This window comes from Telopea speciosissima, chromosome 4 (assembly GCF_018873765.1).
Source record: "Telopea speciosissima isolate NSW1024214 ecotype Mountain lineage chromosome 4, Tspe_v1, whole genome shotgun sequence".
Classification (NCBI taxonomy): Eukaryota; Viridiplantae; Streptophyta; class Magnoliopsida; order Proteales; family Proteaceae; genus Telopea; species Telopea speciosissima.
The window spans coordinates 20,131,165-20,146,539 of NC_057919.1; the positions used below are offsets into that span (position 1 = coordinate 20,131,165).

The 15,375-nt window shown below is 38.3% G+C and overlaps 2 protein-coding genes across 2 annotated transcripts; both read left to right on the forward strand.

Annotated features, from left to right (window-relative positions):
• The first annotated feature begins 3,729 nt into the window (after positions 1-3,729).
• On the forward strand, positions 3,730-14,747 carry LOC122660232 (scopoletin glucosyltransferase-like). Its single transcript, XM_043855451.1, has 2 exons — positions 3,730-5,288; positions 14,724-14,747. The coding sequence occupies exon 1, from the start codon at positions 3,789-3,791 to the stop codon at positions 5,253-5,255; it is 1,467 nt and encodes a 488-aa protein (XP_043711386.1). The 5' UTR covers positions 3,730-3,788; the 3' UTR covers positions 5,256-5,288; positions 14,724-14,747.
• LOC122660233 (scopoletin glucosyltransferase-like) lies at positions 13,147-14,678 on the forward strand. Its single transcript, XM_043855452.1, has one exon. It carries the CDS (start codon positions 13,212-13,214, stop codon positions 14,658-14,660), a length of 1,449 nt encoding a protein of 482 aa, XP_043711387.1. The 5' UTR covers positions 13,147-13,211; the 3' UTR covers positions 14,661-14,678.
• Positions 14,748-15,375: the final 628 nt, after the last annotated feature.

The following is a 15,375-nucleotide window of genomic DNA, read 5'->3' on the forward strand; positions in this document are numbered from 1 at the left end:
AGTAAAAACTTAAAAAAGATCGAAATTTTAATACCCTGATAGTGATGGTGACTATCAAAGGAACCCATTTGCAATACGTTACGTTTTTATGTTTCAGTGATCCCATTCAACAACATGGGTCAGGGTATTTTCTGATTTCCCGTTCCTGCTTAAGCTGAAGTTGTAGCTTTCCCCTTGCAGAAAAAACTCTGCTTTGACATTATTGGAAAGAGTTTTATTTCATTTCACTTACCTCCATTACTCAAATGAATGCTTTCACAGTCAAGTGGAAGGAAACCAAATTGAATTTAATGAGTGTAAGGTGAAGTAGTGGCCCCATTAATTAGTGTCATTGTGCAATTAATATTCACATGATCACTTCACTCCGAGATTCTTACCTTAGTTGAATGGAAGGGAGGGGGGACCCTGCTTGCATTCAATTACAGCTTTCAAACAGTTTTATTTTTCTTTTACCAAATTAGAAGCTTAATTTGGCCAACCAAAATTTGGTCTAGAATTGAAGAAACCTATTACCAACTATCAATAGTACCTTTCAGTACAAGCCATTTGTAAACAGAGCTAAATTCAATTCAATGCAAATCCTTTTTACGTTGGATACTTTCTTCCCCTTCTTTTTTTTTATCTTTTCTATAGTTTCTTTCAATTTACAACTCACCTGCATCTCTGTTCTGAGTATTAGGTACTTTCACCTAATGAATTAAGGAATAATATCCCACCAACAGCTTCCTGGAAGGATACCTGCAACTCATCTTCTCTTTTTTCAAACCTTAATGCAGGATTTTTTTTTCTTACAAGGGCATTTTTGTCACTCTACCCCTTTATTTTAACACCGTTAGTCCTAAACTAACAGAATGGGCGCATGTGTTAATTTTTAAGAACCTCAAGAGGGTACGTGAAATTTTCCAAAACTTAGGAGTGTTTTTGTAATTACGTGATACCTCAGAGGAATACGTGAAAAATTCCCATTAATTTATTAGGATCTCACATTTCATATGAACAGACAACAATTACTTGATTCATTAACGTCATTTTGTGTTAAGGTGTACATGCTAAAATTCTCAAACCATTTTTATTTTTTATTTTTGGTAAAAAATTCTCAAACCATTAAAATACCCAAAATCACATTCTTGCATAATTTAATATTACGTGGGTTTCACTATTCTAACTAGGATTTTATGACTAAAATAATTAATATTAATTTTATAATAATTTTACTGGCCTCGTTGTACATTACAAAGGATCACACCAAAATTGACCTTCTATAAAAAATTTCACAAAATATTAATTTAGAGAGATTTTAGGCTAATACACTAATATTAATTATTAGTCGACTGATTTGGTCCAACCATTTAGAATAGAGTAGAATGTGCGAAAGGAATGTGAGATTATCAACTTCTTTATTGATCATAGCAGTTAAAACCTGAAACATCATAAGAAACAAAACTGGAGATTAAGGACCTCCCCAACGAGTTTAGATCTGCTACCCACATGGGGATGAGTGTGGATAGATCTGAACCCACCATGGGGGTGTGGGACCCACGCCCCATGGAGGTTTCGGATCTGTCCTCACCTGTCTCCATGTGGATAGCAGATCTGAACTCGTTGGCTAAGCTAACTGTGAAAAATATCCAACTTGGTGAACCATTCACCAAGATGGCTAAGCTAACTGTGTGAACACATTCCATAATAAGTTGAATCCAATTCAACAGTAACTGATAGAATTGGACTGTGACAATATCCCAAATTGACATGGTTAGAAGTCTTTGACTGGTCACTTTTGATGGTCATGGCTTGTAGAAAATTGATAGGTAGAAAGAAGTAAGAGTTACTAGTTATTGGGGGTTGACTCACCCTAGTAAAGGCTGTCAACTGGTTCAGTTTTGGGTTTGGTTTTTATATATTGTAATCAAAATCAAACTAATATCAAATAATTTTCATAACCTTAAAACTGTAACTATATTGAATTGGCTTGTATTTATTTGGTTTTGTTCGATTTGTACACGATCTCAGTAATTCGATTTAAGTGAAAATAATCGACTAAAACAAATAAAATTACTAAGAAATTACAACCTCATGAAGATACAAACCCACAATGTCAAATCTAGTACTTTCAACCTTTTTTACAAAACTCAACTAAGAAATGCATAGTATATAATTATTTCACACGACTCAACAAAAACACATAATTGTAAGATTTAGTATAATTTAAGTGTGGTATGTATCCGGTTCGATTTATACGTACCACACTTTATTCAATTCAGTTAGATTCAAACACACATTTTTAATCTAACATCCACATCGAATCAAATTTCACTTTTTAAAATCAAAATCGAATAAAATTTTTCAATTTGATTCAGGTTAAACAGCCAATTACGATTTCCGTTTCATTCTAAAGTAACAAGGTGCATAAAATTTAGAGAGCAAGCTCTTCCCCATGGATTGAAGGGGAACAAAGTGAACTAACCAGAAGGCACAATTTGACTCATAAAGAGGCAGTTTTCAATCACCCATGATCAGGGTCATATAGTGTGCAGAGGATATCGGGAACAATGGGGCATTAGGGCCTGCATGATAACACTTTTGTTTCTGGGTCATATTTTTATTTTAGATAAATTTTTTTATTTTTAATACTGAGCTAAATTTCATGACAAAAAAATGTGTATGATAACGCATAGTAAATTCCATATCTTGGCCAGAAAAGAAACAAAAATACGTTTGTTGCGCAATAATTTTTGTTTCTGAAACTTCAATAAAATTTCCCAAAATTTTGGTGAAGTTGGGGGAGTGGTAGTGGTGCGATAGTGGATTAGTGGTGGTGGAGGTAGAGATGGCGCTGATGATGGTGGAGGTGGTTCTGGAGGTGGTAGTGGTGGTGGCAGTGGAGGTGGTGCCGTGGTGTCGAGATAAATCGAACGCCCCCACCCCCTTATTTTTGAAGAGAAGTTTCAAATTGGAATTTTTTTTTTTTTTTGGTCCTATTTCCTAATAAACAGATTTCATTTTGGTTTTTTTCTCTGGTCAAAAATTTTAAAAACAAAGGAGAGAAATAGAAATGTTTTTCATGGCCTTTTTGACTTCTTGTCTACTTTCTCCGAAGAGGAGTGTTTGGACAATGATTTATACGCATGACGTAATTGATCAGATCAGAAAAAAACTTTCAAAGAAATGTTTCTAGAAAAGTAGAGGATCCAAATTTGAGGAAGACACAAAGTTAGGGCTTCCCAAATGTTTAGTGGACAGCGACACATAAAAGTCGTGGAAAAACCATGAGATATGAGACGTGACGCATGTGCATACATAATTATTTTTGGGGAAACAGTTTTCTGTATGGGAATGTGGCTTACATGAGTACTCTCACGTGTCTATCTCTTTGATCTCTTTGACATAAGGAGGAGAGATATAGATTCATGGGAGTGCTGGCACTCCCGGACAGAGAATTTTTTCCCTTATTTTCGCCATTCAAACTTGCAGAGACAACCTTGCAGAGATGTGTGCTTCTACGAAAACTCGAAATTAAAAGAGAGTTCCAGAGAGAGAGAGAGAGTCTAAGAGAGAGAAGGGCCCAAAGTTGAAAAAGCAGTAGTTTCACTTTCAGAGAAGTGATTTCCAACTTAGTTTCTTCTAGCTTCAGCCTTCAATCAGAAACCTCGATACTTACTTTGATCTGCTTGTCTTTATATATAGTTGTAGACTTGACATTGGGTCTCCACTTAGAGTTCTTTCTTCTCTCTCTCTCTCTCTCTTGTTTTTTAGTTCATTTTACCCTGTCCAACCTAAACTTGTTGTCAATGGGTTCTGAACCACATCAACTTCATACTTTCTTCTTCCCCCTCATGGCTCAAGGCCATTTGCTCCCAGCCATAGACATGGCCAGGCTATTCGCAAGCCGTGGAGTTAAGGTAACCATAATCACCACTCCCCTCAACGCACCCCTCTTCTCCAAGACCATCGACCGTGATAACCAGTTGGGTCTTGACATATCTGTTCAGCTCATCCCATTCCCTTCAGAAGAGGCTGGCTTACCCCAAGGCTGCGAGAATATAAGCTCCATTACCAATTTCTCTGAAATGGCCCCCAGATTCTTCAATGCTCTTGATTTGTTCCAAAACCCCTTACAGGAGCTTCTTCAAAACCATAGCCCTGATTGCCTTGTTGCCGATATGTTCTTCCCCTGGGCTACAGACATCGCTGCCAAGTTTGGAATACCAAGGCTCATCTTTCATGGCACCAGTTTCTTCTCTCTCTGCGTCTTGGACAGCTTGAAACGATATACACCTCATGAGAACATTAAATCCGAGACCGAAAACTTCATTGTGCCAGGTCTTCCTGATCAGATAGAGCTGATGAGGTCTCAGTTGCCCAACCATTTGAAAACACCAAGCGATCTGGGCAAGTTGCTTGAACGCGTCAGAGAATCAGAGGGAAATTGCTATGGAGTATTGGTGAACAGCTTCTATGAGTTGGAGCCTGCTTATGCGGATCACTACAGGAAAGTCATAGGAAGGAAGGCTTGGAACATAGGCCCTGTTTCACTCAGCAACAGGGACATTGCATATAAAGCCCAGAGGGGTAACATAGCTTCCATTGATGAGCACGCGTGCCTGAGTTGGCTCGATTCAAAGAAACCCAATTCGGTGCTGTATGTGAGCTTCGGGAGCGTGGCCCGTTTCACTGATTCTCAGATGCTTGAGATTGCTATGGGGCTCGAGGATTCAGGGTACCCATTCATTTGGGTTGTGAGATCGAAGGAAGAGGATGAGCAGAGATGGATGCCAGAAGGGTTTGAAGAGAGGATTAAAGGGAAGGGTCTGATAATAAGGGATTGGGCACCTCAAGTTTTGATCTTGGACCATCCTGCCGTGGGAGGGTTCGTGACCCATTGTGGATGGAATTCGACGCTTGAAAGCGTGAGTGCAGGGGTGCCCATGATCACTTGGCCGTTGTTTGCAGAGCAGTTCTACAATGAGAAGCTGGTGACACAAGTGTTAAGGATAGGAGTGTGTGTAGGGGCTCATGAATGGAGTAAATTTGGAGGAGGAGGAGGAGGAGAAAAGGCAGCTGCAGTGAAGAGAGAGGACATAGAGAAGGCTGTGGAGCAGTTAATGGGTGGTGGAGAAGAAGCAGAGCGAATGAGGAACAGAGCTATGGAGCTCAAAGAGATGGCGAGAAGTGCTGTTGAAGGTGGAGGGTCTTCTTACACCGACTTGACAGCTTTGATTGAGGAGCTGGGGTTGCATCCACAGCCGGCAGTCTAGAATCTATATTAAATTCCAAATTTATTCTGCTCTTTTTGTTTTTAAATCATGGATAAGGTATGGTGATCTTATAAACAGATAGATGGAGATAAGGGATAAGAATGCTACATTTCTTGTGTTTGCTGTAAGGTCCATTGTGACCAGTGGATGTTAACCTGTTCATATTTTATATTTGGCTTCAAATTTGAAAGGTTACTCATGAGCCCAAATAGAAGAAGAAAGAAGAATGATTATGAAGACCCTGATTATTTGTTAGGTAAAATGTTCTCTAGAGACGTAAGATTGCGAATATACATGGGTTATTTATTTTATTTTTTTAGGGAAGAATTTTCTGTCTGAGAACTTAGTCGATGTGACAACATTGGGGCCAATAGGAATGCAAGCGAAAGCATCAATAAGAATGAGATTTTTGCCTTTTATAGGGTAAGGTAGTCATTTTATAACATCATGTGTTTGAGCGCCAGAGCTACACTCCCAAACAAAGTCCTTTCCCCCTTTTTTTTTTTTGTCCTTACAGAGAAAAAAATATAATAAAAAAAGAATGTGAGTTGAAGTAAAAGACTTGAAATCATATACTTTTCATAAATATATTTCATCAAAATAAAAATTTCAAGACAAAAAGGAAAAAGGTCTATCACGTGATTGTGAATGTTTCAATGTCTCATCTCTCCTCGCTCTCTATGTTTAATATCGTTTCTTCATGAAAGACCTTGTATACATTTTTTTTTGGGTGGAATTGCATGGAGCAAAGATGAGGAGAGAGTTAGACACAAGGAAACGTTAGGGTACATTATATAATTAAACATGGATTCAATATACGTATGAGAGAGAATACTGTCAGTTGTGTTTTTGGGTAGAAAAAATGATGTCAAGTTGCATAGTATATAGTAGCGCCTCTTTATATCTATCTATCACTTTCCTCTTAAGAAATGACTTATCTACCTCCTACTGTGAAGGAAAGATCCATACAGGAAGCACTAGCGTACGCTATGCAGTCAGACAACATTCTTTCTCCCTTATATTATTACATTATTTTGTCAAATTTATTTGAAATTTTCACATAACCTTACCACATGACAAAATATAGGTTAAGGAGGCAGGCCTTCCTAGGTGGGCTTAAGTGAGGGCCTTTTGCTTAAGAGACCATGCATCATTTAGTAAGAAATAACAATCTTTGTAATTAGTGGAATGATAACAACCAACAAATTACTTGATTCATTAACAATAAATTAATTTTATTAGGATTTCATGTATCATATGAACAACCAACAATTACTTGATTCATTAACATCATTTAATATGTTAAGGTGTGTATGTTAAAATTTTCCAACCATTAATGCTCAAAATCACATTTTTGCGTAATTTAATATTATGTGGGTTTCACTAGTCCAGTTGAGATTTTATATGACTAAAACAATTAATATTAATTTTATAATAATTTTACTGGCCTCATTGTACATTACAAAGGGTCACACAAAAAATTGACCTTCTATAAAAAATTTCATAGAATATTAATTTGGAGAGATTTTAGGTTAATACACTAATATTAATTATTAGGGGTCTGATTTGGTCCAACCATTGAGAATAGAGTGGAATGTGCAAAAATTCCTTGGACTCGCCTTGAAAAATAAAGACTACCATAAGAAAGAGAAAAAAAATGAGATTATCAATTTCTTTACTGATCATAGCAGTTAGAACCTAAAGCATCGTAATAAACAAAACTGGAGATAAAGGGTCTCTTCGACGAATGCCATAGTTAGGGAAAAATGCCCAACTTGGTGAACCATTCACTAAAATGGCTAAGCTAAATTGGGTGAACTCATTGTTAAATTTTAAAGTTTAACTTTTGGAATTATCTTTTTTTATTTTTATTTTTGAGAGATGTAGTAAAGAATTTATGTATTTTGTGTGTTTGCCTTGTTATTTGAGCTTGCTTGCACATTTTCCAAATCACCCTCCACCCATCCACTTCCCAAATCAAGACCTCTTTCTTATGTCCCTATTTCCCAAGCCCCCCTTTCCCATGTGAGCATTCATTCCTTGAGTGACCCTTTCCCATTCTAACATCATTTCCACGTGCCATCTTCTCCATTCATATCTCTCGGTTCACATAACTTCAACCTTGAAAATTGGTCAATTGCCTTGATCTTCTCCTTTCACTTACCTATAAATAGAATCCCATTTCTCTAGGATTTGGGTTTTCTGTAGTGCGACATGGTGTGTAGTGCACCATCCAATGGCCCTACATGCTCGGGCATGCAGTCCAACACACAAGTGGGGTGTTGGGTTGCATGCTCAAATGCTGCAGGCCATCGGATGTGCACTACACACCATGTCACGCTACAGAGGAGTCCCATCCATTTCTCCATCTTCATTTGTATCATCCAATCAACCTTATTACCTTGTGTGCAAGTTTGTCCTCATTGTCCCAACATCTTTGTATCAGAAAAATTTTTATCCTCTCTCATCTTATTGGAGTAATATTATTGTACTTCAATTTTTTGATTGTGAGTCTTGGGCTAGTGAAAATTTTATTTTTACTATTTTTAGAAACGGGTCGATAATTGGAATTTGTCTTTCTTCACACTCATTCCATAATAAGTTGAATCCAATTCAGCAGAAATTGATAGAATTGAACTATGACAAAAATCCCCAATTGACATGGTTAGATGTGACAGGTCAATTTTGACTTTATCAAACAATAGACACAGGTCAATTTTGATGGTCATGGCACCGAACAAATTTATAGACCAATAAGACATGATCTTGTATATGTCTCCCTTTGGTAAAGGTAGTCTAATTTGGGCTGGCTAGGCTAGGAATTGATACCAGTGAGGTTCTACTCAGACAGGCTTGTTGAGTTGGGCTTTTTTTGCAAGAGAACTAGACAAGTGTGGTTAATAGGACATCACATCCTCTCACAGTGAAAGAAAGAAAGAAAGACATAATGATAATGTCACAAACACTCCAGTCTATTTGGTCCTAGCAACAATTTGGCTTACTCTCTGGCAAGGAAGGCCCTATCAGTAATGTGTACGATGGTGTAGCCTACTTCCTCTAGACGTTCTCAATAAATGATATCTTTTTACCAAACAAAAAAAAAATTTGATTTATCGATCTTAATTTCATCACATGTGATAGGGATCTGAAGATGGGCTACATATATCAAGTGCATTTGAATGAGGTAAATGCAACTCAATTATACTATTAAATGTTACTGACTATGGAGAAGAGGGAGTAAAAAGATTTAAATTTCAATTTTCAGGTCTAGAGGAAACCAAGTGACCATGAGGATGGAGGAGAGAATGAATGTGATTACAAGCCTGCTTGTATAAAATAGATTGGTAGAAAGAAGCTAGAGTTATTAGTTATTGGGAGTAGACTCATTTTAGTTAAAGGTGTCAATCGATTCGATTTAGGGTTTGGTTTTTATATATTGTAATCAAAATCAAACCAAAATCAAATAATTTTCATAACCTTAAAACCGTAATTATATTAAATTGGTTTGGATTTATTTGGTTTTATTCGATTTGTACATGATCTTGATAATCAGTTCAAATTCGATTTAAGTGGAAGTAATTGACTAAAACAAATAAAATTAGTAGGAAATTTTTTTTGGTCGAAAATGTTAGTAAGAAATTAAAACCTCGCGAAGATACTAACCCACGATGTCAAATCTAGTACCTTTCAACCTTCTTTATAGATCAACAAAGAAATCTATGATATACAATTATTTCACACAACTCAACAAAGACAAATAATTGTAGGATTTAGTATAATTTAAGTTTGGTTCAATTTATATGAATCACACTTTATTCAATTTGGTTAAATTCAAATAGACGATTTTAACCTAACATCCAAATGGAATCAAATCAATCAAATCTCACTTTTTAAAATCAAAATTGATAAAAATTTTCAATTTGATTCAGGTTAAACAGACGATTTCGATTTCCAATTCCAATTTATTCTAACTAAACTTGGTGCACAACATTTAGAGAGCAAGCTTTTCCCCACGGGTTGAAGAGGAACAAAGTGAACTACCATAAAGCACAATTTGACTCATAAAGAGGCACTTTTCAGTCACCTATGATCAAGGTAAGGGTGTCAAAATATAGAACCGAAACCGGCCATTTAAAATCGAATCAAATTGAATCGAATTAAATTGGTTCGGTTTTGATTTTCAAATCTAGAATCTTTTCTAGGTTAGGTTCGGTTTCGGTTTCAATGTTAAAACCATTAAACCGAACTGGATTACCTATTTTCAAACCAAATAAGGAACCATACAAATTTATATTGTTTTTTAAATTTTAATCAAATGTGGATGATAAATTCCACTTTAGTGTTTGGGAAAGTTCGATGAATTATGATCCTAACAAATAAGGATTTTTTATTGGTAAAGATGTAAAAAAGTTGATCCAAACATTTGAAATAAGACCCAAATTGAATATGAAACCAAATTAAAACTTACTAATCCTAATCAGGGTTACGAGGGAGAAATATTCAAATCTAATAACCATTTAGAAATATTCTGGAGAGAACCCAATGTGGATTAGGGTTAACTGAACCATAAACCACTTTGTTCCAGAGGCACCATATAAAATAACAAGAAATAATTACTACAGAAAAAACAAAAAATCAAGAAAGAGAGATTGTTTATCCAAAAGTAGGAGGAAGAGATCTTTGTTTTTTTTTGAGTAGCAAGCAGGCTATTCATTCACGTGCGCCCAACGCCACATAAAGGAAAAAGAAATACATAAAATAGATAGATAGCACTAAGCACAAGATTTGGATATACGGTATCCAAAACCAAGGGGTAGAAATTGATCCGATCGCAAATGCTATTGACAGGGTCATCCAGGCTAGGGGTTGGGTCACTACCACTTCCTTAGATAACAGGTTGTAGCCTCTGCTAAATTTAAGCGCATGCACGAACGTGCCAATAGTTCGGACCCAAAATATGCCAAACAGTTCAAAGTGACACTGCCCACACGTGCTGACACGCTGCCACAACTTACTTCCAAACAAACTTGCTGGATCGGCAATAGTCTGCTGATTAGCGAGTGGAGCGTCGATTGATGGCAGGAGAGTGTTGATGAATACGGACCGATGGCTGGGGCTACAGAGCCGATGTTAACCTCAATGCCCCAGGCACCAGTGTCATCAACATTGGCAAAAACACACCCAAAAAAAGAAGGGCTGCCCTTGAGAAAGAGCCGGGGCACATAAACAAATCCATGTAGCACAAAAGCTACAATTTTTAGCCTACAAAAAACCCTAAACACCCACAGAACGGGCCCACCACTCCCCAAAATAGCTTCGCAGGACTGGTCCAGCCTCACAACCAACCGCAATTCCATCGTGTCTGAGTGCAGGTCGGAAAATCCACCGGAGCCAACAGCGAAGACTGAGGCGCCAGCGCCGGTACCACCCCAAGTGAAGTCGAAGAGCTCGCCGTGGGTGTCCACGACCTTGTGATTGAGGATCCAAAGAGTGCCGGCGGAAACGCTGTCGGAGAGCCCGATGCACATAAACTCAGATTCGTTCTTGACAAACAATAAGGAGAGCCCCAACACCAACACCAACCCCTCCCTAACATACAGATCGGGATCCCTGGTGTCGTCAACGATGGCGACGAAGATGAGTACGCCGATTCAAAGCATGAAGGTAGTATTGCTGTCGGAGATACCGTCAGAAATGTATTAGATGTAGAGGAAGTCTGTTGCCTTGCGCTCTGTGTCCCAGAAGTTGAGGTCGAAGCTGGAGGTGCCGAAGCGCTTGGCCTCCGCCTTGCTGTTCAGGTTGCCGTTGAGATGTTTATTGAGATCCACACGTTCTTTGCCATCAGATCTGGTCTTGCCGTCTAGTTCATCGTCGGCATCATCGTCGTCGACGTCTTCTTCGATGGTAGTTCCGATAGTCATGATGGAAGAGATGGAAAAGAAAAATGGTGCAAGAAAAAAAAACATGCACAAGGCGGACGGATACACGCACGGCGGCGGAAGAAGGGCAAAAAAGGAAAACCCAAAGCGATTAAGGTTTTTTCCTCGTGATTTTTCGTAACTTCTACGAAATCTTGAAAAAGAAGAAAGGAGAAAACAAGAAGAAAGACACAGTTATCTTTTCCCAAATGTTTAGTGGACACCTACGCCAAAGTACACTTATCGTGAAAGAACCATGAGATATGAGCCGTGACGCATGTACACTAGTCGCATTCAAGCTTTAAAGAACATGAAGACAAACAACCCTGCAGCTAGCGCAGAGCTGTGAAGTTCTACGAAAACTTGAAAAAAGATAATTCCAGAGAGAGAGAGAGAGTAGGGCCCAAAGTTGAAAGAGCAGTTTCACTTTCAGAGAAGGAAAATAGGATTATTTCATGGGGGCAATTACTATCACTACCCTAGAGTTAGCCTATATTTATTAAAATTACCTTATCTTAAATTTCTTTTCTAATACTACCTTGCTTTTAAACTTTTACATCTCCTTCTACCATCATATTTTTAAATACCCAGATTATCCTTCCTTTTCACCTACTAACCTGTTAATCTAGTTAAACTCTCATTCATCTTCTATTTTTTACCTTTTTTATCATTAAAATAGTAAAAAATGAAAGCATCCATCCCACTTCTTCTCTTTCTCTCATTTTTTATTTCATTCGTTTTTTTTTTTGTTTTTTTTTTTCAATTTTTTCTATTTAATTAATTTTTTATTCAACATTTCATCCTCATCATTCTTCTTCAAAGTTCGAACAGATCATGGTTCTAAGTATTGGTATCGTATCGCTCGTATCAGGCGATATATACTGATTTTGCTAGTCATCGATACCGATACCATGTCGATCCCATATCGGTTGCACGGTACGGACAAGGGATAAAATGATCGAAAACTCATTTTTTAAGAAGATTCAGGGGTAATTTTGCCCGATACAATTGATCTAGACCGATACCATATCGGTAGCACGATATGGACAAGGGGTAAAATGGTGAGAAAACTCATTTTTAAGGAGATTCAGGGGTAATACAGCCAATCGAGGCTGATATAGTATCGGTTTTGTAGGTTGTCGATACCCATTCCAATACCGTGCGTCGACTCTCTTCAAAGCACCCCACTTCTTCTCTCTCTTCCTATTTTATTTAATTTACTTTTTATTATTTTTGAAGAGAGTCGATCTGTGCCATGGTTTTAGTGCACGGTATCACAACGAATATCAGTAACCCGCAAAACTGATACTATACTGATATGGTATCGGCTTGGATTGGTTGTATTAGGCAAAATTACCCTAGAATCTCCTTAAAAATGAGTTTTCTGACCATTTACCCCTTGTTTGTACCGTGCTACCGATACGGTATCGGCACGATATTGAAATTGATGACATACGATACTGATACTTAGAACCATGATCTGTTTGAAGAAGAACAATGAGAATAAAATGTTAAATAAAAAATTTGAAGGAAAAAAAAAATGAATGGAATAAAAAAACGAGAGAGAGAAAAAGTGGGTGGGTGCTTTCGTTTTTTACTATTGTAATGACCCCAAAAAAAAAAAATTAGAAGATGAATGGTGGGTTAAATAGATTACTAGGGTACTGGGTGAAAAGGAAAGGGTAATCTGGGTATTTAAAAATATGAGGGTAAAAGGAAATGTGAACGTATAAAAGCAGGGTAGTATTAGAAAAGAAATTTACGATAAAATAATTTTAATAAATATAAGTTAAGCGTAGGGTAGTGATAGTAATTGCCCCTACTGTCATTGTGATTTCCAACTTAGCTTCTTGCTTTTTCTAGCTTCAGCCTTCACTCAGAAACCTCCATACTTTGATCTGTTTATCTTTATATATACTTGTGAACTTGATGAAATTGGGTCTCCGCTTAAAAGTTTTCTTTCTTTCTTAAAACTCTCTCTCTCTCTCTCTATAGTTTTTTAGTTCATTTTACCCTGTCCAACCTAAACTTGTTGTCAATGGGTTCTGAACCACATCAACTTCATACCTTCTTCTTCCCCCTCATGGCTCAAGGCCATCTGCTCCCAGCCATAGACATGGCCAGGCTATTCGCAAGCCGTGGAGTTAAGGTAACCATAATCACCACTCCCCTCAACGCACCCCTTTTCTCCAACACCATCGACCGTGATAACCAGTTGGGTCTTGACATCTCTGTTCAGCTCATCCCATTCCCTTCAGAAGAGGCTGGCTTACCCCAAGGCTGCGAGAATGTAAGCTCCATTACTAATTTCTCTGAAATGACCCCCAAATTCTTCAATGCTCTTGATTTGCTCCAAAAACCCTTAGAGGAGCTTCTTCAAAACCATAGCCCTGATTGCCTCGTTGCCGACATGTTCTTCCCCTGGACTACAGACATCGCTGCCAAGTTTGGAATACCAAGGCTCATCTTTCATGGCACCAGTTTGTTCTCTCTCTGCGTCTTGGACAGCTTGAAACTATATACACCTCATGAAAAGATCAAATCAAAAACCGAAACCTTCATTGTGCCAGGTCTTCCTGACCAGATAGAGCTGATGAAGTCTCAGTTGCCCGACGAAACACCAAGCGATCTGAGCAAGTTGAATGAACGCGTCAGAGAATCAGAGGGAAATTGCTATGGAGTATTGGTGAACAGCTTTTATGAGTTGGAGCCTGCTTATGCGGATCACTACAGGAAAGTCATAGGAAGGAAGGCATGGAACATAGGCCCTGTTTCACTCAGCAACAGGGACATTGCATATAAAGCTCAGAGGGGTAACATAACTTTCATTAATGAGCACGCGTGCCTGAGTTGGCTCGATTCGAAGAAATCCAATTCGGTGCTCTATGTGAGCTTCGGGAGCGTGACCCGTTTCACTGATTCTCAGATGCTTGAGATTGCTATGGGGCTCGAGGCTTCAGGGTACCCATTCATTTGGGTTGTGAGATTGAAGGAAGAGGATGAGCAGAGGTGGATGGCAGAAGGGTTTGAAGAGAGGATTAAAGGGAAGGGTCTGATAATAAGGGATTGGGCACCTCAAGTTTTGATCCTGGATCACCCTGCCGTGGGAGGGTTCGTGACCCATTGTGGATGGAACTCGACGCTTGAAAGCGTGAGTGCAGGGGTGCCCATGATCACTTGGCCGTTGTTTGCAGAGCAGTTCTACAATGAGAAGCTGGTGACACAAGTGTTAAGGATAGGAGTGAGTGTAGGGGTTCATGAACGGAGTAAATTTGGAGGAGGAGAAAAGGTAGCAGTGAAGAGACGGGACATAGAGAAGGCTGTAGAGCAGTTGATGGGTGGTGGAGAAGAAGCAGAGCGAATGAGGAGTAGAGCTATGGAGCTCAAAGAGGTGGCGAGAAGAGCTGTTGAAGGTGGAGGGTCTTCTTACACCGACTTGACCGCTTTGATTGAAGAGCTGAGGTTGCATTCACAGCCTACAGTCTAGAATCTAGATTTAATTCCAAAATTTATTCTGGTCGGCTTTTTTTTTTTTTTATAGTTCTGCTTTGTGTTTGCATGGATTCAGATAATTCTGATTCTTCACATTTTTGAATTTCCATATCACTCATACCGAGATAAGGGATAAGAATGCTACATTTCTTGTGTTTTCCGTAAGGTCCTTTGTGACCGGTAGAGGTTAACCTGTTCATGTTCCATATTTGGCTTCAAAGTTGAAAGAATACTCATGAGCCAAAAAGAGAAGAAGAATAGAAGAATGATTATGGAGACCTGTATAAATAGGTATCAAACTATCTACAATTATGAGTTAGGGAAAGTATTCTCTAGAGGGGTAGGGAATGCGAATGTACACTGGTTATTTATTTATGGTCAAATGTTCTTTGTGTTGGGGGCGCAGGCTGCCCCAGACACATGGGGGTTAGGCAAAATGATTACCCTGCCCCCTGAATGGTAGAAATACTCAGCCCATGTATCTGGAGCAGCCTGCATTGCACCTAAGAGAACATAAACCCTTTATTTATGAGAAAATTACTTGAACACCTCCTGTACTATGGCCAATTTGCTTACGATTATCAACGTTTGAAACAATAACTTGACACCCCCCGAAACCTGATGGTGTTAGTCTGTTGTTAGTGTTTAAATGAAAATGTCTATTTTACCCTTATCATATATTCAATAGAAAACAATAAAATTAAAATTAC